This window comes from Prunus persica, chromosome G3, assembly GCF_000346465.2.
Source record: "Prunus persica cultivar Lovell chromosome G3, Prunus_persica_NCBIv2, whole genome shotgun sequence".
In the NCBI taxonomy this organism is placed as follows: Eukaryota; Viridiplantae; Streptophyta; class Magnoliopsida; order Rosales; family Rosaceae; genus Prunus; species Prunus persica.
In genome coordinates this window covers 3,529,179-3,551,160 of record NC_034011.1, presented here as the reverse complement: position 1 = coordinate 3,551,160, position 21,982 = coordinate 3,529,179, and the positions used below count along the sequence as shown (strand labels likewise).

Genomic DNA, 21,982 nt, shown 5'->3' with positions numbered 1-21,982 from the left:
TACTCACGTTGATTCCATGACCAACAAATATTGTTTCGGCTGTTCTTTTCTCACGTCTCGTACGGTTTTGAATTTTCAACAAATGTGAAATTAATTACGTGACGTGTTTAATATTGAGGTTTTGTTGAGAGTATTATCCCACATCAAAAACATTTAACTTAAGGTATATTTGAGCATCTTTGTTTATTTAAGACAATCATTATGGATTCGTATGAAATACTAATTGGAATTTCAGATAATTTAGCCCGAAACCAAACAGACAGCTAAAAGTTGAAGTATTTAGGTTTGTTTCTTGTACCGTGAGACCGTGAGACCGTGAGACCGTGAGACCGTGAGTGCATAAAAGATGGCATGAGACAAGTATTGCAGAAAGACACTCACATGTATTTAAAAAAACAGGGTTACGAATTTCAAAAACTGAAAGCTGTTTGGCTGTTTGCCTGTTTTCTACTTTTTAAGGCTTCACGCAATTCGGTGCAAAGTGGAAAAACTGTCCCTCCCAAAATACTCAATTTAATGGCGGGAAAGAGCTCAGCCAAAAGCCCTAGTTTCATAATTTCATTAGGGATATATACATATATATATATATATGGTCATGATCTTGGCCACTTTTGGACTCTCTTTCTAAATTGTCATCATAAACACAATTACGAGATATTTAATTGCGGTATTTTAACATGTTATATTATCAGATTATTAATTTTAATTATTTATTTTAACGGATTCGAAGTTTATTTTATTAATAATTTAGTTTGTTCATCTCCAATTTGTGAAGCACAAATGATTAATATATATATATAACTCACATCCTACTACTTGATCATATTCTAAATTAGCAATGATCATAAAAGCTTAGCATCATTTGCCAATTGCCACCCAAATTGGAAAAAAAATATTCCTTTTTGGGTGGGTAATTAAGTATTAATGTAACAATTGGGTAGGGGTTATGAAAGGCCATGATGGGCATTGCATTTGCAAGCAACTCTCTCTTGCAAGAAATATCCCCTCTTCAGTGTCCTTAAATTATATTAATTGAAGACAGTTCATTCACTTTCTTCATGCTTCTTCAACTTCAATATGCAAATGTTCCTTTTAAGCTTTCTCATTTGCCTTTTTGTTCATTTTAAAAGATCTTTGGAAGCGGGGTATAACCCATTGGAAAATGGTCTTCATTTGCAGATCAATCGTCTCATGTTCAAATCCTTATAGAATCTTGATTGTGTATGTGAAAAAGCTCCCTCTTCCGTAGTTTAAACTATCGCTTCTGTTATAACAAAATTCTCTGAAAATATAGTATATATATAACTGAACAGGAAATTTCTTCACTATATCTGAGTGTCCCATATGTTTGAACTGTTGCAGGAAATGAAAGTTCCATACTGCATCTTATATGATAATATAACAATTATTGCATACATAAAATAAAATAAAAATAATTTTTTTAAAATGGAAGTCATATTTTAATATACTCAACAAAAGAAAACGCGTTATTGTTTGGTTTTGTGATCTGATGTTCTGATTCCCCTCCACAGTCAGCAGCACAGAAGCTAACATGCATGGAATAGGAAGAAGAAGACAACAAATTTTGTTTTCCTATTAAAAAACAAGGCACGTACATCCAATGAACGGAAGTGAAAAGGCAAATATACCCTTCATGAAATAGCTATCCAGTCTTCTAGAGGCTCGTATAAATAATCAGGAGCGATAACATATTAAATTCACACACACAACACGAATGCTAGGATTTGAACTCAAAATCTTACCTGAGAGAATAAATACTCCAAACAACTACATTAGTGAGTCATTTACAATTAAATTAAAGATGATGTTAATTAAGGGAATTAGTTGTTTTGTATTAAAGTAATAATGCATGGTGGATGGATTGGTAGAGGAGTGGAGTGGAGGAGGAGTGCATGCAAGCCCCTTTCAATCTTTTCGTGACTTTGCTTTGTTTGGAGGACTCTTTAACAGGTGCACTAACATTATATGTCATTATAAATACCTTTTATAAAAGTCCTTTGGGTTTGGCTCTTTTCCTTTTATTTTCTTTCTTTTACTTGCTCATTCCGGCAAGTAAGCCATCGCTATTTCTTTGTTTTAATTGGTGTCTCAAATTGAAAGTTTTTCACAATTTTCTAATTCAATATGACCAAAGATGGAAGCATATATAGATATGTATGTGTAGGTATATTTGGCAACAACATGCATATGCATGCATTATTGAGAGAAATAACCAAAATTAACCACGAAGATCGTCCGATATGGTAGATTATATTAAATCAGTCAAATTTAGTCACATTTTATTACAAAAATATGTGTTTGTGATTTATTTAAGAATCAATTTACGAGGTTCTAGAGTAATATTTGTAGTTGTCGAATTAAATTTTAAATTTAAAATATATTTGTTTATCGAGGTTAATTGATTTAGGAAACAAATATTTGTAATTTATTGGTAATTCCTTACAATTATTGGGGAAAAAAGGCATAATTATTTTAGTTAAAACTTGCTTTCAGAAGAATTTTGCAGGAGAATAAAACTAACCCTCGAGACATAATTATGCCCGTGCAAGTCTTGTTGCAACTGCAAAGCTATGGACCTCCACTTTGGTTACTTTTTGTTTTTCATTTCTTCCTTACTTAGATTGAGTGGATTATAAGACATGGCAAGAAGTTTGGTTAAAAGCAAAAGCCATTATCTTTAAAGGTTTTCTTTATATGTAGTTGCCTGCAAATACAAGATCATCATTGATTGGTGTATGAGATTTATGCATTGATTTGCACCAATTAGTCATTATCTGTCATCCGCATACGTACAAATGAACGATTGAAGTCCGGCACCATTAAAACTCTGACTATACTTTTTCTTAATTGAATTAAGAGAGTATGCAAAAGTGGTTCAAAAGTACTGGTTGGTAGACAGGTAGTTGCATTTGAAGCAATCTGCTAGGAGTTGCAAATTAATTCTTGCAATAAAAATCTTACGTTCCATCTTTGTATTAGATTTTATGAACTCTAGCTCTTTGCTGTACTTCTCAACGCCATGACACACACTTTGGGTTGCAAAAACATGTCTTTACCAACTTGATCATCAATAGCCACATTGATTTTGAGATAATGTGTGTGTGGCAACAACAATGCCTTGAGGAAATTACCAATCTGTGCCACTATGAAACTTATACATCAACCATAGCAATCATCACCATCTTAATCATTTAATCAATATTGGATTTGGGACTAGTTAAGAACAATGTTTAACAATCCACTAATCATCAACATTCTTCTTGATTAATAAACCATCTCCTTTCGTAATCAATAAACTAATTATTATTTGACAAGATTTTTTTTATAGAGAAGATTTGAATCCCCTAATGTTACAAGTTCGTGAATTTATGGTTTATCATTCACATGATTATACATGTTTTATAATTTAAATAGACTCGTAACGTCACGTTGGCATGCCACTTAATATTACCGCCGTACTTAAAAATTAACTCCTAATATTAGAGTAATTTTTGTTGTCACAAATTTTTCCCAATGAAAAGTCCAAGTAGTCAGCTGGTGATTCTCAAAATCCAAGCCCGTGACAAAATTGACAAACAAATTTTTCTAAGCATCGTCGAAAATCAAAGACCAAAAAAATTAACGTAATTGCCAAGAGAGATGCTTCCTTACGCGCCTAACCAACAAGTGAATAGAACTTCCCAATATATACGCAAAAAAACAACCAATTGGATTTCTTTGTTAAAAGAAAACAATTTGATATGAGTTCCTTTAACAGTTACTTTAAATAGAAAAACCAAAAAAATAAATTATTTTTTATTTTAGTTAGTAGTAAAATAAGTTGGCATTGAATTTGGTGTTTAGTTTTCACGCGCTTTAGACGTGAGTGGGTCGAAAATAACAAACATAAAATATCTCGGCCGATATATTGGAAACCGACCGTATCGGGATTGAGTTGAGAATCTTTGTGTTATAAAAAGAGAAAACGACCCCATGAAAGCAAACAGCCAAACAGACCTTTAACCCTAAATTACAGTTTTCTAATACTTGCCATTTGTTTTTTTCCCCCTTCCTTTCAGACCAAAAAACAAAAAAAAAAAAAAAAATATTTGTTATAATATTTATTGATAAAAAAAACTTTTTATTTATTGATAAAAAAAACTTTTTTTATTTAAGTAATAATGCCCCCAAAAATTAAGAAGGGAACTCAATTGATCAATTGGGTAGAGCTCCTTGTTTAGTGAGTGAGCCAAAATTGTGGGTCCTAAAGGCCTTGAAATGGGGCCCACTCTCACTTTCAAAGCCTCCATACTTCAGTGTTTATAAGCAGCCACAAAGCACCTTCATTTTTGCACACTAATTCACACTTACTGGCAAGCAACTGCACTAGTCTGAAAAAAGCACAGCTCTTAAATCTCATTTTCCTTTTTTTTTTCCTCTCATTTTTTCCTAGAAAGAAAATAAAGAAACCTCTCAGGTAAAGAAAAAGGAAGACATAAACCAGCTGGGTTACCTTGTCTTTCTCCCCATTCACCAAAAGAAGCATATAATAAAGTGGCAGAGAAACAAAGAAAGAATAATAGCAGCAAAAAGGCCACTGCTCTGGTGGTGAGCTCAAGGGTGGAAAGCTCAAATTTGCTAGTTTTTTGTGTATGGGGTTGAGGCTTGTAATGTGGAATGTACTAGTGCTCCTGGTGGTGTTGTGTTCATGGGTTGGTTCTGCAAAAGCCTCTGTGTCTTATGACTCTAAGGCTATTGTCATTAATGGGCAGAGGAGGATCCTCATTTCTGGATCTATTCACTACCCAAGAAGCTCCCCTGAGGTAATTTTATACAAATGTGCTTCAAGGGTCTCTTCAAGTTTCTGTCTTTTCACCTTCTTGCTCTCTCTAAATTATTTTCTCCAGCTGGGCACCTCTATCTTCACATCCTCATCCTCTTTTTTCTTTTTCCTGGTTGTAAAATTCATTAACTTCAGTTTCGGGTTTATTGTTTTGCTGTCCTTAAGTGCTGGGATTTTTTGGTTGGTTGCAGATGTGGCCAGATCTTATTCAGAAAGCCAAGGAAGGAGGTTTGGATGTGATTCAGACTTATGTTTTCTGGAATGGGCATGAACCTTCACCTGGCAAAGTAATTGACTGTGACACCTTATGTTTTTTATGCTTTATTTTCTGGCCATGCAATTACACATTGCAATTTTTTTCTTAATTTTTATTTTAATTATTTTGCAGTATTATTTTGAAGACAACTATGATCTGGTCAAGTTTATCAAGTTGATTCAGCAGGCAGGCTTGTATGTTCATCTCAGGATTGGTCCTTATGTTTGTGCTGAATGGAACTTCGGGTAATAATTATGAAATTTCTAAAAATAGCAAGATACCTCATCTTAGTCCAGTTTAAAGTTATGAGATTATAACAAAATTAATTGCTTCAATTTTCAGGGGATTTCCTGTATGGCTCAAGTACATTCCTGGTATCCAATTCAGAACAGATAATGGGCCTTTTAAGGTTTGGCATTATCATCCGTAGACCTGAAGTTTCCTTTTACATATATAATACTTATTTCCACTGACTACATTTGTTTTCTGAACTACCATTGTCAAGGCTCAAATGCAAAGGTTCACAACAAAGATTGTAAATACGATGAAAGCAGAAAGGTTATTTCAGTCTCAAGGCGGTCCAATAATTCTATCCCAGGTAGCCAAAGTACACCATTGTAGTATTTCCTTGAATCCAATCTGCTGCTTTTAGTTTTCCTAGCAAAAAATTTGCTCAAGTTTTCCCAATTTTGTCACCCAATTTGATGAATGGAGCTAGTAAACTGAGAGAAGTTTCTTCTACTATCAACTTCTGTGACAGATTGAAAATGAGTATGGACCCATGGAGTATGAACTTGGTGCACCGGGCAAAGTCTACACTGACTGGGCAGCTCATATGGCTTTGGGACTAGGCACTGGTGTCCCCTGGGTCATGTGCAAACAAGATGATGCCCCTGATCCTATTGTAAGAATCCCCTAACTTTTTTGTTTCTTCACCTTTCTTCCCTGTCATGTTCTGGAACCCATTTGTGTGTTCCCTCATTCTTAGTGGGAAATAGTGTGTTGTCTCCGAGTTAGTCATGGTTTATATGAATGATGATTCCTCATTGCACATGGCTAAGCTTTGCTCTCTTTCACTCTCTCTCTCTCTCTCTCTCTCTCTCTCTCTCTCTCTCTCTCTCTCTCTCTCTCTCACGTCCCGTAGGTTACAGTAGTTCTTTATTTCTCTTGGCCCTCTTTTTGTAATGATTGAATGGTGGCAATGGCCATGTCTCTTTTTTTAAATTATATTCATGCCCTTTTCAACTTGGGTTGGTGGTGCTGTATTACTAAAGCCTTTTCTTATGTTGGACATGCTGGAAATATATTTGTTTTGTAACCTGATTTGAGAGTCATGACTTTGGTTGAACTTTCAGCTATTAAGTATATAAGTTTTCATTTTCCTCGGTTTTATTCTCTCGGTTTCTTATTTTCCTAATAAATTTTATCTCAACAGATTAACGCATGCAATGGGTTCTACTGTGACTACTTCTCTCCAAACAAGGCCTACAAACCAAAGATGTGGACTGAAGCCTGGACTGGATGGTACTTTTTCATGCTTGTCACCTTTAATAGGAACCAATTCCTGCATTTGTACCACCTACCTAAGGATTATAGGTAATAATAGCTCATGGGTTTCTTCTCATTATACTTGATCTGTATTGTTTTGCAGGTATACTGAGTTTGGAGGTGCAGTTCCTTCCCGACCAGCTGAGGATTTGGCCTTTTCAGTTGCGAGGTTTATACAGAAAGGTGGATCATTCATTAATTATTATATGGTAAGGTTATTTTCTGGAAGTTACTAAGTGATATCAAATTCCTGAACATGTCCAGAAAATGTAATTTACATGTCTTGTGATTCCAGTACCACGGAGGAACAAATTTTGGCCGAACAGCTGGTGGCCCTTTCATTGCTACTAGTTATGATTACGATGCTCCCCTTGATGAATATGGTATGTGCCAAGGATTTGAGTTCTATAAGTTATTAACATTTGACTTTGTGCACTCTGAATATAAACACTTAAGTAGATTATAATTTTTTTTGGTTTTTTCTAGCTTCTATAGTGAGAAAAGGTGGGAATTAAGTTTAAATTCCATATTCTCTATGCCTGATGTATCATACTGTCAACAAGCACCCTTTGCCACATGACAGCTAACTGCATGCTTGTCACTTTCACCATATGGCAAGAGCCAAGAGGGCAAGCCAGTTTATCATCTTTGCATTTCGGTATATTAATGATAGTGTCCTACCATTTTGTGATGGGGATGGGGTCTGTTGTGATTGGTGACGTTATTGTCATTGAAGTGACTAGATAGAAGCTGAACTCTGTTTAACGGGTGGATTAAATAAATCTGTAAAGATCCATATTTTTGCTTAAAAATGACAATACCTTCCTCTTTCTTTATGCAGGATTATTAAGGCAACCTAAATGGGGCCATCTGAAAGATCTGCATAGAGCAATAAAACTATGTGAACCAGCTCTAGTTTCTGCAGATCCCACTGTTACACCACTTGGGACTTACCAAGAGGTTAATCTACTTAAGATTCTCAGAAATTTTGGTATCCTTTTTCAAATTGACTTGGATGATAACTAACATGTTGTTACCATGGTTTATAGGCTCATGTATTCAAATCGAAGTCTGGAGCATGTGCTGCATTTCTTGCAAATTACAATCCAAGATCATTTGCAAAGGTGGCATTTGGGAACATGCATTACAACCTGCCTCCATGGTCTATTAGCATTCTTCCTGACTGCAAGAACACAGTTTATAACACTGCAAGGGTGAGTTAAAAAGCTTTTGATAAACTGCATTGTTGTCAGGATGGATTTGGAGCTACATATAATGGATGTCAAGTTGCTGAAATATTTCTAGTTTTAATAGATTGTTTAAATAATTTGCCTGCTAAAAAGATATTCTGAAAATTGTATTCATGTAGATATTGTACAATAAGAGTTGATTTTCACATGATATTCATGATTTAGATGATCTGTAGTTTTGAGCTTCTGTTCTGCATGTATTCCTTGATGCAAAGAAATAAAAGGGATATCCTTTCCAGATTTTTTGGACAATAAAAATTATGATGTTTCACGAATATTTGTGTACAGGTTGGTGCTCAAAGTGCACAGATGAAGATGCCCCGTGTTCCTCTGCATGGAGCATTCTCTTGGCAGGCTTACAATGACGAGACTGCTACTTATGCTGACACTTCATTTACCACAGCCGGGTTGTTGGAGCAGATAAATACCACTAGAGATTCCTCTGATTATCTGTGGTACCTAACAGAGTGAGTAACATATACCCGTTCAGTCTTTTTCCATGAACATTTTGTCTGAAGTAAAATACCTGTGACATATTTATATGAAATTCCCATCTTATTCTCTTCCCTTTCCAGTGTTAAGATTGATCCCAATGAGGAATTTTTGAGAAGCGGAAAGTATCCGGTACTGACGATCTTATCAGCTGGTCATGCTTTGCGTGTTTTCATCAATGGTCAACTTGCAGGTATGCAGCTTATTGCTGGTTTAAAGTGTTTCTGATCATGCAACTTGAACAAAGTGGTCCAATTCTATCATACTAAGCAATAAATTGCTTGGACTCCGTAAAGTGAAATATGATCCATAAGTTTGTACGGCACAGTATGAAGTATTCGCTTTATGTTATAATTTCAGTATTTTCCCTTGATCCAACAAGTAACCAAAGCATATACATATAAAGAACTATTTTTTGTTCACGCATGCTAATTGATTATTTGATTATTGTATAATATCCGCCCATAACCTTCTATTACTGATTTTTTGCTCAGGAACTTCATACGGAAGTTTAGAATTTCCAAAACTTACATTTAGTCAAGGTGTGAATTTGAGAGCTGGTATAAACCAGATTGCGCTTCTAAGCATTGCTGTTGGCCTCCCGGTGTGTTCTCTCTCTCTCTCTCTCTCTCTCTCTCTCTCTCTCTCTCTCATGTACACACACCCAAAGAATTTAAAATTTGACTTTGTATTGTCTGTGTATTGAGTTCAGAATGTTGGTCCACATTTTGAGACTTGGAATGCTGGTGTTCTTGGCCCCGTCATACTAAATGGTCTTAATGAGGGAAGGAGGGACTTGTCATGGCAGAAATGGTCTTATAAGGTATGCTTTCGCATTCTACTTTGCCTTCTCTTATTGCCCTGTGACATTTGAGAGATTCATTAAATTGCATACCCTCATTCAGGTTGGGCTTAAAGGAGAAGCCTTGAGTCTTCATTCACTCAGTGGGAGTTCCTCAGTTGAGTGGATTCAGGGGTCTTTAGTCACAAGAAGGCAGCCTCTGACATGGTACAAAGTGAGTAAATCAAACTTCAACTGACCTTATAGTCTGTTAGTTTCCTGAGGTTACAACATATATAAATTCTGTTAGAGCTTGGGTCACAATCATATTAAAATGCGTCCTTTTTGTTATGGTTCTAGACAACTTTCAATGCACCAGCTGGAAATTCACCATTGGCTCTAGATATGGGCAGCATGGGAAAAGGTCAAGTATGGATAAATGGCAGGAGTATTGGACGCTACTGGCCTGCTTATAAAGCATCCGGTAGTTGTGGTGCCTGTAACTATGCTGGGACATATCATGAGAAGAAATGCTTAAGTAACTGTGGGGAGGCTTCCCAGAGATGGTAAGTAAACGCTATTTGTAGCTCTGGTTATGCTTTCTCACAGGTAACTGACAAACTGGTTACTCGTTAATAATTTCAGGTATCATGTTCCTCGCACATGGCTAAATCCAACAGGCAATTTGTTGGTTGTCTTAGAAGAGTGGGGTGGAGATCCAAATGGGATATTTTTGGTCAGAAGGGAAATAGATAGCATATGTGCTGATATTTATGAGTGGCAACCAAATCTTATGAGTTGGCAAATGCAAGCCTCAGGCAAGGTCAAAAAACCTGTGAGGCCTAAAGCCCATTTGTCATGTGGCCCTGGGCAGAAAATATCATCAATAAAGTTTGCTAGCTTTGGAACGCCAGAAGGGGGTTGTGGAAGCTTCCGTGAGGGAAGCTGTCATGCGCACAATTCATATGATGCTTTTCAAAGGGTATACTACTACTATCTTGCACAACTTGTTTCATATTTGTTTTCTTGTATTCAAACTGATAAATTTGCTAGCAACTCCTGCCATGGAACTTCCTTCCGAGTTTACTGGTTCTCGTAATACTCAGCTCTAACCAGAAAGTTTTTGGTCTTATAGACAAATCCCTTGTTTCTCATTGTCCAATGCTGATCCATTTCAACAAAGACAGTCCAGCTTTGGCCTCATGAACTCAGTTGTTTCAAAAGAATCCAAATAGTTTCACCAATCACACAAAATAAAATTTTGCCTCTTAAAGGCTCATTTTGATTTTTTTAGGCCAACTTATCTCCGTTTAATGCTTTATTACTTGGTTTTTTTTTTACTCCTACCTCCCTTGTTCCCATCATACATAAATATTAAACAATGACTTTATTCTTGCAGAGTTGTATTGGGCAGAACTCATGCTCAGTAACTGTAGCACCTGAGAATTTCGGAGGTGATCCGTGTCCAAATGTCATGAAGAAACTCTCTGTGGAGGCCATTTGCAGCTAGTGATTCTCAGTCTCTCAAGCAAACAAATGAAGGTCGTATATTGATTTCTTTACACACCAATACAGCAATCAGTTAATTATCCTGGGGTATGTTAAAGTACACACAAGGTCAGTGCAACCATTTGGTCCATTAAATCTTGGCTCTTCCAGGGTGAAGTTGTACAAATATACAACACACCACATGGTTGAAAGCCTATAGAGTTTGAGATGTTTGTGGAGAAGCTGTATGTATATACTATCCTCCGTTTTCATTGGTGCCCTGCATGCTACAAAAATGGCGGAATCAATGTTGGGATCGAAAGCACATCGAGATGATACTAATTGAGTCCATGTGCAAATGTTGTAGTTAGTATGGAAGCATCTGGCTTCCAAGTATTTGAAATATTTCAATTGTTATGTATTTGAGAAAGCAATAGTTCCATTGCTTTGTTCTTGTAAGAAAGTTTCCAATGGTAATAATAGAAAGTTCAATTGCTTTGTTCTTGTGAAAGTTATTCCAACCACACTTTAGTTGTGGTAAGTTTACTAACACGTTTATGTATAAAACAGTCAAGTTTGTCCTGGCTGGCCTTTCCTTGAGGTCTTACGTGACCATTCCATCACACGGAACATGGGTGCACCTGTCCGGACATGAATGCAGGGCACCTCTGATTTGCCCTAATGGTAATTAAATTAAACAATAGGTTACGTAAAGTAGTAGAATAAGAAAATGGTAATCAGAACTCTTCAAGATTTCAAAACAAAGTAGGATTTGAACAAAGTTAATGAGCCACCAATAGGAGAGGGTTTGCGGTCTCATCACATCATGTGGTCATTTCTTAGTTGACCATTGACACCTATAATATCTTCACCTGATGATGCTTATCAGAAACTAGTCCCTCTCTGTACGTAACGTATCATCAAAACTAATTTCATATAATTCTAAGTCTATTTTTTCGACAAATTCAAGTCGAGGGGTCAAATATGAACCTTATTATACGTTTAGAAATACTCAAACCACCTTATAAAAAAACAATCTTGAATGCAAATCTCCATAGAAAAACCTCAGAAGCCAAAAAATGAAATCCAACAACAGCTTAATTTGACCTATGTGCAAATATATTAAATATAACATAAAAGTATACAATTTTGAGTTTTACACTTATTATCTCATTAGAAGTGCTATAGTTAGTCGCTCATCCATTGTGAATGATTTCTCAATATACAGGAGTCTTACAATAAAATCCACATGCATAAGCCGTTAAATTTCAGTCAGGTTTACAATCAACTGATCCTAGCATTTCCCAAAATACCATACGCAGAGTTTGTTATGTGATACAAAACGACAGCCCATGTTGCACACGTAGGCCCAAATCATCCTCCATAGAAATGAGAAAATTAGAAAAGCATTACAACGTGTGAGACTGAGTGAAAGCGAATAAGATAATAGAAGCTTCAAAGCAGCGTACTAGGAAAGAACCAACACCATTTCCTCTCATTTCATTTCTCTCTTAGCAGTTTGCCTCACTTTCAATCGATCAGACCCCCACACCACTTTTACTTTAACACTCACAAATTCACAAACTCTAAATTAGCAACATTCACATATAAGGCCCATAAATATATATATATATATATATATCCTCTCTCTCTCTCTCTCTCTCTCTGCGCCTCTCTGTTTTTTGTGAATGACGCGTTTCAATGGCGGCTTCGCCTTAGTATTTATCCAATCTGGCTTCTAAATTTCCAATCCCAATACAGTGTCACTCTCAAACACAACCCATGTTCTCTTTGTGCGCGTTCATCTTCTTCTTCACCTTCTCTCTCTTCATATTCTCCTTTTCTGTTTTCAAAATTCTGAGAAAAACAGAGCAAAAGCAACAGACCCAGAACGACCTTTTTGAGCTCAAGCGTTCATTGTCTGAAACTCTGGGCAAAACCCATCTAACCCATGAAAATGACCCGACCCATATCGCCAATCCTCCCCACAAGCTCCTCGTTGAGATCTTACCATCTGATTCTCCTAAATGGGCGAGCTTGTTTGTGAACAGAGAAGGTGGTGACCCGGATGACGCCGGGTCGGGTCTGGACGTGGAGAAACTCGGGTCGGGCGGGGATCAGAGAGTGAAGAAGAAGAAGAGGAGAGCCAAGAAGAAGAGTTCATCGCATTTGGAAGAAGAAGAAGAAGATAGTGGTTTTCATATGCGTGATAAGGAAAATTCGGGTCCGGGTTTGGGTTCTCGGGTCCATGAGGAATTGGTATGTTTTTACCCGTATACATCATCGAGTAGTGCTACGCAGAGGAAGATCAAGCAACAATACGATGAGCTTATGAAGTGCCATGAGTCCAGGAAATTGACACTTGCTCAGGTTCTTAAATTTCGTTCCCAAAGGTTTTATATTTTTAATTGTCATTTAAAAAAATAACGTTTTGCTGTCTAGTTGCGGTTTTTGTCATGTTATAGAAATGGATTTGTTATTATTATTATTATTATTTTGTTTCACAAAGGTTTTATAATTAATGTAGTGATTATTGATATCTGTGGGGTTTGGTTTAATTGGTGTTGTGCCTAACTCGTCCTTGCTGATGATAAATTTAATGGAGCACAATTGATTTTAGCTGTAACTTGTACTGTTGAGATGAGATACCTTTTGAAATTTGAAAAAAATTGTGCGATATGTACATTCATCTTTAAGATATTAGAAGAGTCTCAAATGGTTCTGTCTAATTCTATCCTTTTTCTTGCAATGAGGAAATACACTGCATGGAGTAGTTTTGTTGCACTCTTACAACCTACTCTTCTCTTTAAACGTGGTTACGCCATTACAGAAGCATAGGATTAACTTCGTTGGTTAGATGGTTACTTCAGCAGGAAGCGATATCTGGCATCCCTAGTGTGAAAATAGGAAGACTTGTGAATAGATATTTGAAATAATGTATGGAATCTTGAGCAGGTGGAGAATGAGGTAACAATTAGTTCCTTCATATGATGATACTGAGACCATTAAGAAGTTAGAGTGTTGCATTTGCTTGATTCCTCCCAGTGCAATTTGGTTTGGATACATCATTTTGAAATCTTAATTGTGGTTCTGTGAGGATTTTTATTTCTAAAGCTTATATGTTAAGGGTCACCTTTTAGTCTTGGCTGAGAAAGTGATCAACTTATGTTAACTACGTCCAAGGTTAGAGGTACAAATGAGGTTTAACATCTCAAAATCTATATAAACAGCTCATTAAATAAACGAAAGATGAAATGTTGGATTCAAGGATATGAGCTTATATTATATTGTAGGCTTTTTTGCATTTCCCATAAAATGGACTAAATGACTTAATGGAATTTCTTGTGGAATAAAATGCCTTAAATATATTTCAGTATTGTTATTCTTTACCATAGTTGATTATTTCTGCACTTTCGAATCTTGATTTAGTGTTATAGAAGAATCAGATAGCTTGAGCTCATGGGAGTTTGCACCTTCAGGTCATCTTATTGTCTGTTAGTCAAATTAGGTCCTGAAAATATCAATCTATTTATTATCTCGGGAACGCATGGAATGAATGAAGTTCGCTGTTTGTGTCCTTCACAGTTGGACCATAAGAGCAAGATATTTTTAGCTTTTTCAGCTCAGTTCATGTTATAAGTTATCCTTAGCCACATTGTAATCTTGTGAATTCAAATTAGGGTAAATTTGAGAAAGTTGATAAAGAGACATTGATATATAGCTAGCTAGAACTAAATTATAGATGTCCTGTTCTTATTCTTCTCATTTCCGGGTTTAGTTTTGCTTATAGATACACCCCAAGCCTCTTGAAGTCCATAACACGTGTGACTTGCCAAGCATATCTTATTTATAGATGAATGATAGAGGGATAATTAAATTAGAAGCCGAATTACCTTCAACTTTATAATTCTTTGCTTTCTCTTGTACACAGGTTGGACAATTTGCTAATTGCTTGGTGGAGGCTAGAAATGAGTTACAGCACAAGTATGTTCTAGAATTTTTTTCAAGGAGCTAATCCCTTCTCCCTGTTCTTTGTTTGTAATGTGTATGAATTATTAAGTGTGTATGAACTTTTAACTGTTTCGACACTCACAATTTATTCACAAAATTGTTCTCAAATGAACTTGTCCCCAAAGCCCCACCCTTCTCCCTGGCAAATGACACTGTTTCCTGTTAGTCCACAAACATGAAACATGTGATTATTTTTTAAGTCATATTAAAATTTCCCTTCTTCCTTTAGACTCTTCATCCTATTGATTTCCTAGAACCATCTTCTGCTTCTCAAATTCATCAGTACTGATACTTTCTGCCCTTTTTTCTTTTTCTTTTTTGTGACAGGGCTGATGTCATTCAACGTAAATTCACAATAACAAAGGCTCTACTATTCAAGGCAGACAGATCTTCTTTTGACCGCCTTCGTCAACAGGTTGGCTGGCTATATAAAAACGTTTTGGAATTTGGTAGGTAGTAATGTTACCAAGTACTTGGGTCATCTTTCAAGAGGATTTATGCATCGATATTTCAGATATGCAAGCTAGAGTTAGAACAGAAGAGACTGGAAGAGGATGCGTCTGTCTACAATTGGCTTCAACAACAGCTTAAGCTTTCACCAGCATACAATAAGGTATAAATATAAAATCCTTTAATTTGTAAGATAGCATATGATAAGAGGCCTTAGATATCTGTTGAGGTGGTGCCTTAATATTGATAATGTTAATTTAACTTGGATTGTTGTCCTAAATACCTTGAAAGTTATGATTGAAGAAGTTCGGCATCATATATGAGTGAAATGACCTTTTTCTTACAAAATCTTGAAGACGTCTGTAGGTTTTTTTTCCCCTTTTTCCATTCTGCTATTATCTCATTAGAAAATTTTAAATAATAACTTTTATTGGAAGTGTGCATCTCCCTTGCTCTCATTTTTCTAACATAATCTGATGATACTTCCTCCTTATCATCACAGATGCTTGAAATTAGTGCCTGCATGGAGTTGAAGGCCAAATCCAGAGAACAAGTGGAGAGCACAGATGTGGAATATAGTGAAATATCATTTGAAGAGTTACTAGCACAAGAAAAGAAGGACTCATTCTGGTTGGTGGCTAATATTTAACTCCCTCCCCTTTTTTAACCAAAACAACCAAATCTCTCTTTTGGCATGGACTTGTAATGATCACATTGCAAAATCACATGCAGGCAGAAGAATAGGAAATCAAGATCACGCTCAAGCTGATGACCGCGACGTATTGCTGATTGTCATCTATTTCGCTTCAGCAATACTTTGTACCACTGTACCAGAGAGCACCTTCAACTTCCCTGTGGTTTTTTGGGTTACGCTTGACTCGATGGCGACATATAAATAGGTTGATATCAAAGTCGTGGGCTTTTCTTCGGTAGGACAGTCATGGATTTGACCTAACTTGAATGCGTATAATAGGAACTTGACAGATTTACATTTTCAAGCTCATGGGCTTGCCAAAATTTTGCACGCTAGTTTTCTCCTTAACTTATTGAGAGGGATATATTGTAACTTCATACAAATGCGTGGCATAATTTTATACATACGATTCAAGGTGTCTTTAAAGGTGAACAATGTTCTTACAGATGGACTGGTTGGTCCGTAGCCATGCATGCAGAAGAGAAGGGTGGAAGAAAAGGGAAAAGATTCAGATAAAAATCAAATAAATAAAGATAAAATTGATCTTATGAGATTTAGGGAGTGGTGAACAAAAAATAAGGATGCAAATAAAATGACCATTTATTCAAGCAATTCCAGAAAACTGTTATCCTACTACCCAAGCCTGTAATTTTCAAAAGATATGTAATGATATTTACTGTGTGTTTGGTACAAGAAGAATTATAGTGCAAGACTGTAGAGTTGCAATATTTGATGTCACTGACAATGAGCGTCACTGACGATGAGTACTGATAGATTTTAAGAGCTTCAATTGGAATAACTAAGACAATACAGAATCGTTAATATGTAGGGTGACGATATATAGAAGCAACAAAGCTTAAACTACCAAGTACAGTTTCACAACATTGTAAACAACAAAACAGGTCGAGCTCTATTCTACAATAAACAAAATAGAAGGTTTCGGTGAGATTCAAAAAGTCTCCTTTTATCCTCATCTTCTGATTTTTCATCTTGGCCTCAACCTTTCACATGCATCTCTAGATCAGTCAATCTTCACAGAGGAGTAGATCTTCCGAACAAACCAGAAGCATGCGTAGAAACCAATGGTTCCAGTCAGGACAAAGAAAGCATATGAAACAATCAGCATGTACCCAAAGTAAAGGATCCCTGAAACTAGCTTCGTGATCTCCAACTTGGTAAAGAAGTAGAAGGCAGAGTAAAGGAGAAGGTAAAGGGCAGATGAGCCAGCGGTCAGGTATGATCTCCACCACCAGTGGTAGTCTTCACTGCATAACTGGAAGTAGCATAGCACCATTGTTATCTCCGCACAAGTGATCAGAAGGATAACAAACACAATAAAAAGGAAGCCGAAGATATAATAGAACTGGTTCAGCCAAATTGATGTCAAGATAAAGAAAAGCTCAATGAAAACAGCTCCAAATGGAAGAATGCCTCCAATAAGTATAGAGAACACTGGTTTCATATACCATGCCTGCTCTGGCACCTGCCGAGGAATTTTGTTAGTCTTCACAGGGTCTTCAACAGGTGGTTTCTTGAACCCCAAATAACTACCCACAAAGACCAATGGCACTGATATTCCGAACCATAAGCAAACCAGAGCAAACATTGTCCCAAAAGGCACAGCCCCAGAAGACTTCTCCCCCCAAATTAGGGCATTCAGCACAAAGAATACGGCAAAAAGAATTCCTGGAAACATAAAGGCAGTCTTTAAGGTATTCCTCTTCCACTCTGTACCCTTGAACATTTTGTACAATCGTGCCGAGGAGTAACCAGCAAATAAGCCCATGAAAACCCACAAGAGAACCATGGCAGTCATGAGACCTCCTCGGTTGGAAGGAGACAAGAAGCCCAGCAATGCAAATATCATGGTTACGAGTGTCATTCCAAAGATCTGAACCCCCGTCCCAACGTAAACGCAAAGTAAATTGGAATTGATTGGTGCCCTAAAAACATCTCCATTAACAAGCTTCCATCCAGTTTCTTCTTGAGCCTCCTCTTGGGTGTCCAATTGATTATAGTTGGCGATATCTCTGTATAGAGTTCTCATCATGATCATAGCCACCATACCAGATAAGAAGAGGACAATCATAAGAGAATTTATAATTGAGAACCAGTGGATCTGATCATCATTCATGAGGAGGTACGTGTCCCAACGAGATGCCCATTTTATACCACTTTCCTGGGGGGAAGGAGGGAGGCAAAAGTTCATAAGATTGTAAAAGGGAAGAAATAGTAGCCTAGAGTTCAAGAAATTATGTACCTTAAAAGAGACATCATATGTAAATACTATCTCCTTATCTTTGTCAACTTCTTGTGGAACAGTGCTTCCCGGTGGTAGATTTTTCGTGTCTTTATTGCATGTTGCCAACTGAGTATTCTTATCATTCCACTCCTTATATTCATGATTGATACTGTTGACAAGAGGGATACAACGGAATCATAATAAAGCTATTCAATTCTTAATGAGCAGAAAGTGATCATTTTCCATGAATTGCTGGTTTCTTACTAGTAAGTCTTGTATGCAAAGCAGTATGCTTTAAATATCAATTTGAAACAAAAGGGTTATAAAGTAAAGAAGTCATTACTTGGCCAAGAAAAAGAAAAAAATCCAGTACATGCTATAACTTTAAGATGGACATACAGCATAAAGGAACAGAAAAGTACCAAGTGTCTGTCAGTAGAGAGAACTCTTTACTAGTTAAACCCTTCTTTTACTATGCAGCTAACTATAAAAGTCTTAGAAACATCTCCATGGAAAGCTAGCTTTCTGTAAGGGAAGGACCCTCTAGAAACCAAGAATAGATTACCACAGTTTCTATTCTTTAACTTCCAACATCATTTCTAACTTCAGAGTTTAAAGAGGTCAACTGAACATGCATCACTAGAGAAATGTACACAAAATGTATCCAGCTTCTTTTCTTTTATTTCAACTGAATTACAGTATTTCTACCATCCAACCATACAAAACCTTTACTGAATGAAGGTCAACTGACATAAGGCAAAACAGAAATGCAACAAACTAGCCAGAAAAGGAGGCAGAAGGAAAAAGGTATGGCACCTGTTTGGAGTGACCTCAAACCCAACAATTCGAGCAGAATCGGTCTCAGGATCTTTGTGGTACATAACTCGGAAGCTCAAGTGGTTGTTGATGAAATATCTTTCCTCTTTACTCTGTGAAACAAATAAAAGTATAAGATAATGTAAACAAGTCTTACTTCAACATTAGAAACTGCTTTCTGAGCCATACCCCAGCATAATTTCCTTTGAATCCAACACCAAATCCATGTTCATAAGTTGTTGAGGGACTTCCATCCCGCCTTTGTCTGAGAACAGCAACTGGAAGGTTATCCAAAATCCTGCGGCCAATTCAGGGGTCTCAATTAGACCAACAAGCAATGTAAACTGATCATCGCCTTTATATTAAACTAGGGATAAAGTAGACAAATCATATAGGCTTGAAAATTAGACATAAAAGTAAAAGATGAAAAATGAAGAGACAACTTGAAATTACAACCTTAGAAAATAGTAATACTGGCATAACATTATTACTTACATTTGTACTCGATATTTATCATCAATTTTTTCCTTAAAATTTTTTGCAGATTCAGCATCAAGCTTTACTCGACAAGCTACTACACAGGATTGCTCCTCCCTCATTTTGAACTGGGAAAAGAATTTATAAATACAGGTTTTAAAAATGAAGTATAATAAATGGGATTGACAATGTTGTTCAAACACTTCTCCACTACTTGGGTTGCCAAAGTGGCAAAAGGGTTATAAATGCTCACAGAGTATACAGAATTCTCAATGCGGTCACCGCGGAGAACCTCCCCCAGATTTTCTGCACTGTTTTCAATCTGTTTGGGGGTACAATATTTTAAGAAGTAGTAATCATATGGGAGTTGTGTCTTTGTAGATGACAGCTTGTTCACTTTGATAGGAAGGTCATCTCCCTGTCAGAAAGAAGAGAACCAGAGAGCAAATATTGGTACTTTGATAATAATATGGAAAACAATAAACGTTAGTGAATAATTGAGTGCCACAGTAAAAATCTATTCAATTTGAAGTCCAGGCTACAATCATTACACTTCTACAATCCCATTACGTTTTAAAAAGTACAATAATTCAATCACAAATATAAAAGACACAGAAATGTTTCGTTATATCAGTAAAATAGCCGGCTCCTCACTTTGGCAGCATTCAATGGTTTTGTTGCTTCTTGATTATCTAAATTTTGTTTCATGGTGATATGACATTATTATTTCCAACCATATTTTACTTTTGATACTCTAAAAACTCGATCGCTTTTGTTACTTTTCATCATACGAAACATAAAAATGGTGTAATCCTGCAACCAAACAGATTCTTAAACTCTTTTTACCCGCAAGTATACTGAAAGCCGAATTATTAAAACCACTGTATACTGCATACTCAAAACAAATTTTTTTGAAATAGAAGCAGCAACTTTATTAAACCACAAGCTCAAAAATCCAATCCAAAACACAAACCCCAGAATCCATTGGCATAGATCTACGAAAAAACGAAAATAGATCAAGTCCAGAACCCCAGATCCAACACTGGTTAAGTGGAAACAAAGACAAACCCACAACGATGCAGCGCCAACGCACAGACTAAGGAAGACGTGGAAAGTAATTAAAGCAAGAACCAACAGAAGGGTCAACGAATTTGAAGGGAGAAAAGAGAAAATGAGATTCGAAGAGAGCATACAGTGTGGAAATCGCGAGGAGCAACGCCTGGAAGGTAGAAGCAGTGGGCTGAGGAGATGAGGAGGAGCACACAGAAGACAAGGGTCGTCCTTGTTGTACGGGAGGAGATCCTCCTACCCATCTTCTTTTTGTTCTCCTTCTTCTACTTCGATTCGATTTCAGAGAGAGAGAGAGAGAGAAGTGTTTACAGAGGTTTTCGCAGGGATAAATCGCAAAAGCTATCTCCAGTTATTCATTGATTGATCAAGTAGAATTGTATTAAGGGACTTCCTATTTCTATTTCTATTTTTATTTTTATCGTCCAAGGGACAATACATGAGGTTTTTTTAATAAAAAAATACAAAGAATACTATTATGATATGACAGTCTTGATCTCTTGGATCACAGGAATTCAAGAAATTGCAGTCACCCACCGTTGGATATTAATCCAATAGTTCAAAAAAGTTTCTTAAAATGAGTGCAAGAGTGAGTGAACCGTTGAATTTACATCCAACGGTGATTGACCACAAATCTTTTGGACCCCTGTAGTCTAAGAGATCAGGACTGTATGATATAGTTATGACTTATAAGCCAAATTACTTTCCCACCGTATAACAACACAATATGATTCACCAAAACATAATAATATAATTTTATACCAATTCCATTGTAATTCATGCTAAGAGTTATAAACTGGGTAGTTATAACTAAGATTTATGTATTCAATGTCATATGTTCGAGCAACCGGAGTTTAGCTTAGTGAAAAGGGCTGTATGTTAATGGTCTCATGTTCGAACCCTCATTGTACTTTGTAGTGTGTGTGAACAAACCTCCTTCACTTCCTAACTTTGACAAAAGAAAAAATGTCATGTATTTGATTACCTCCTTCAGAATCGGTTATATAAAAACAATCTTATAATTTTTTAACCACATCTACATAGCTCAAATTAAACTAAACATTTCATCAATTTTATTGATATAATTGATATAACGTGTGGGAGGCATCCACAAAATTGAACTTGGACAAACTATGTAAACTAGAGTAGAATCAAAGCCAGACAAAATGTAATTCGATTGTAGAAATTATCCTTTTTTGGCTGGAAAAAAGGTGCACATTCGACAAAAATTAACACAATGTGCAAACGGGTCTAGCCTAGTGAAAAATGGTCTTGACTTGCAAATTAGATGTCACAGGTTCAAACTTTCATGACATCTTGGTGTTGTGTGTGAGAAATCCCCTCCTTATAGTTTAGCTATTGTTTGTACTAAAATAAAAATAATAAAATTAACAACACAATATTTAAACCATTTTATTACTTTTGAAATACAGATGCACGGTTGTTGATTATATAGATTAAAACGGAATCTAATCAAACAATACATACAAAGATAGGTCACCTAAATAAAAGTTTACTTAAATTATGCATGATTTTCTAAGTAAATATATTACTAATATATTTTCT

General features: G+C 36.2%; 3 protein-coding genes across 3 annotated transcripts; 2 read left to right on the top strand and 1 right to left on the bottom strand.

Annotated features, from left to right (window-relative positions):
- LOC18783479 (beta-galactosidase 1) lies at nucleotides 4,339-11,169 on the top strand. Its single transcript, XM_007217084.2, has 19 exons — nucleotides 4,339-4,823; nucleotides 5,035-5,130; nucleotides 5,232-5,344; nucleotides 5,442-5,508; nucleotides 5,605-5,697; nucleotides 5,860-6,003; nucleotides 6,535-6,623; nucleotides 6,751-6,856; nucleotides 6,943-7,030; nucleotides 7,489-7,607; nucleotides 7,697-7,861; nucleotides 8,186-8,364; nucleotides 8,473-8,582; nucleotides 8,884-8,993; nucleotides 9,102-9,212; nucleotides 9,295-9,405; nucleotides 9,531-9,736; nucleotides 9,816-10,152; nucleotides 10,570-11,169. The coding sequence occupies exons 1-19, from the start codon at nucleotides 4,653-4,655 to the stop codon at nucleotides 10,678-10,680; spliced, it is 2,526 nt and encodes an 841-aa protein (XP_007217146.1). The 5' UTR covers nucleotides 4,339-4,652; the 3' UTR covers nucleotides 10,681-11,169.
- LOC18783626 lies at nucleotides 12,094-16,258 on the top strand. The gene is made up of 6 exons (XM_007216773.2): nucleotides 12,094-13,028; nucleotides 14,590-14,642; nucleotides 14,997-15,084; nucleotides 15,184-15,282; nucleotides 15,622-15,749; nucleotides 15,852-16,258. The coding sequence occupies exons 1-6, from the start codon at nucleotides 12,441-12,443 to the stop codon at nucleotides 15,886-15,888; spliced, it is 993 nt and encodes a 330-aa protein (XP_007216835.1). The 5' UTR covers nucleotides 12,094-12,440; the 3' UTR covers nucleotides 15,889-16,258.
- On the bottom strand, nucleotides 16,542-20,817 carry LOC18782040 (transmembrane 9 superfamily member 7). Its single transcript, XM_007216920.2, has 7 exons — nucleotides 20,542-20,817; nucleotides 19,602-19,766; nucleotides 19,367-19,476; nucleotides 19,061-19,169; nucleotides 18,872-18,984; nucleotides 18,074-18,224; nucleotides 16,542-17,992 (listed from the first exon to the last, which is right to left on the bottom strand). The coding sequence occupies exons 1-7, from the start codon at nucleotides 20,659-20,661 to the stop codon at nucleotides 16,835-16,837; spliced, it is 1,926 nt and encodes a 641-aa protein (XP_007216982.1). The 5' UTR covers nucleotides 20,662-20,817; the 3' UTR covers nucleotides 16,542-16,834.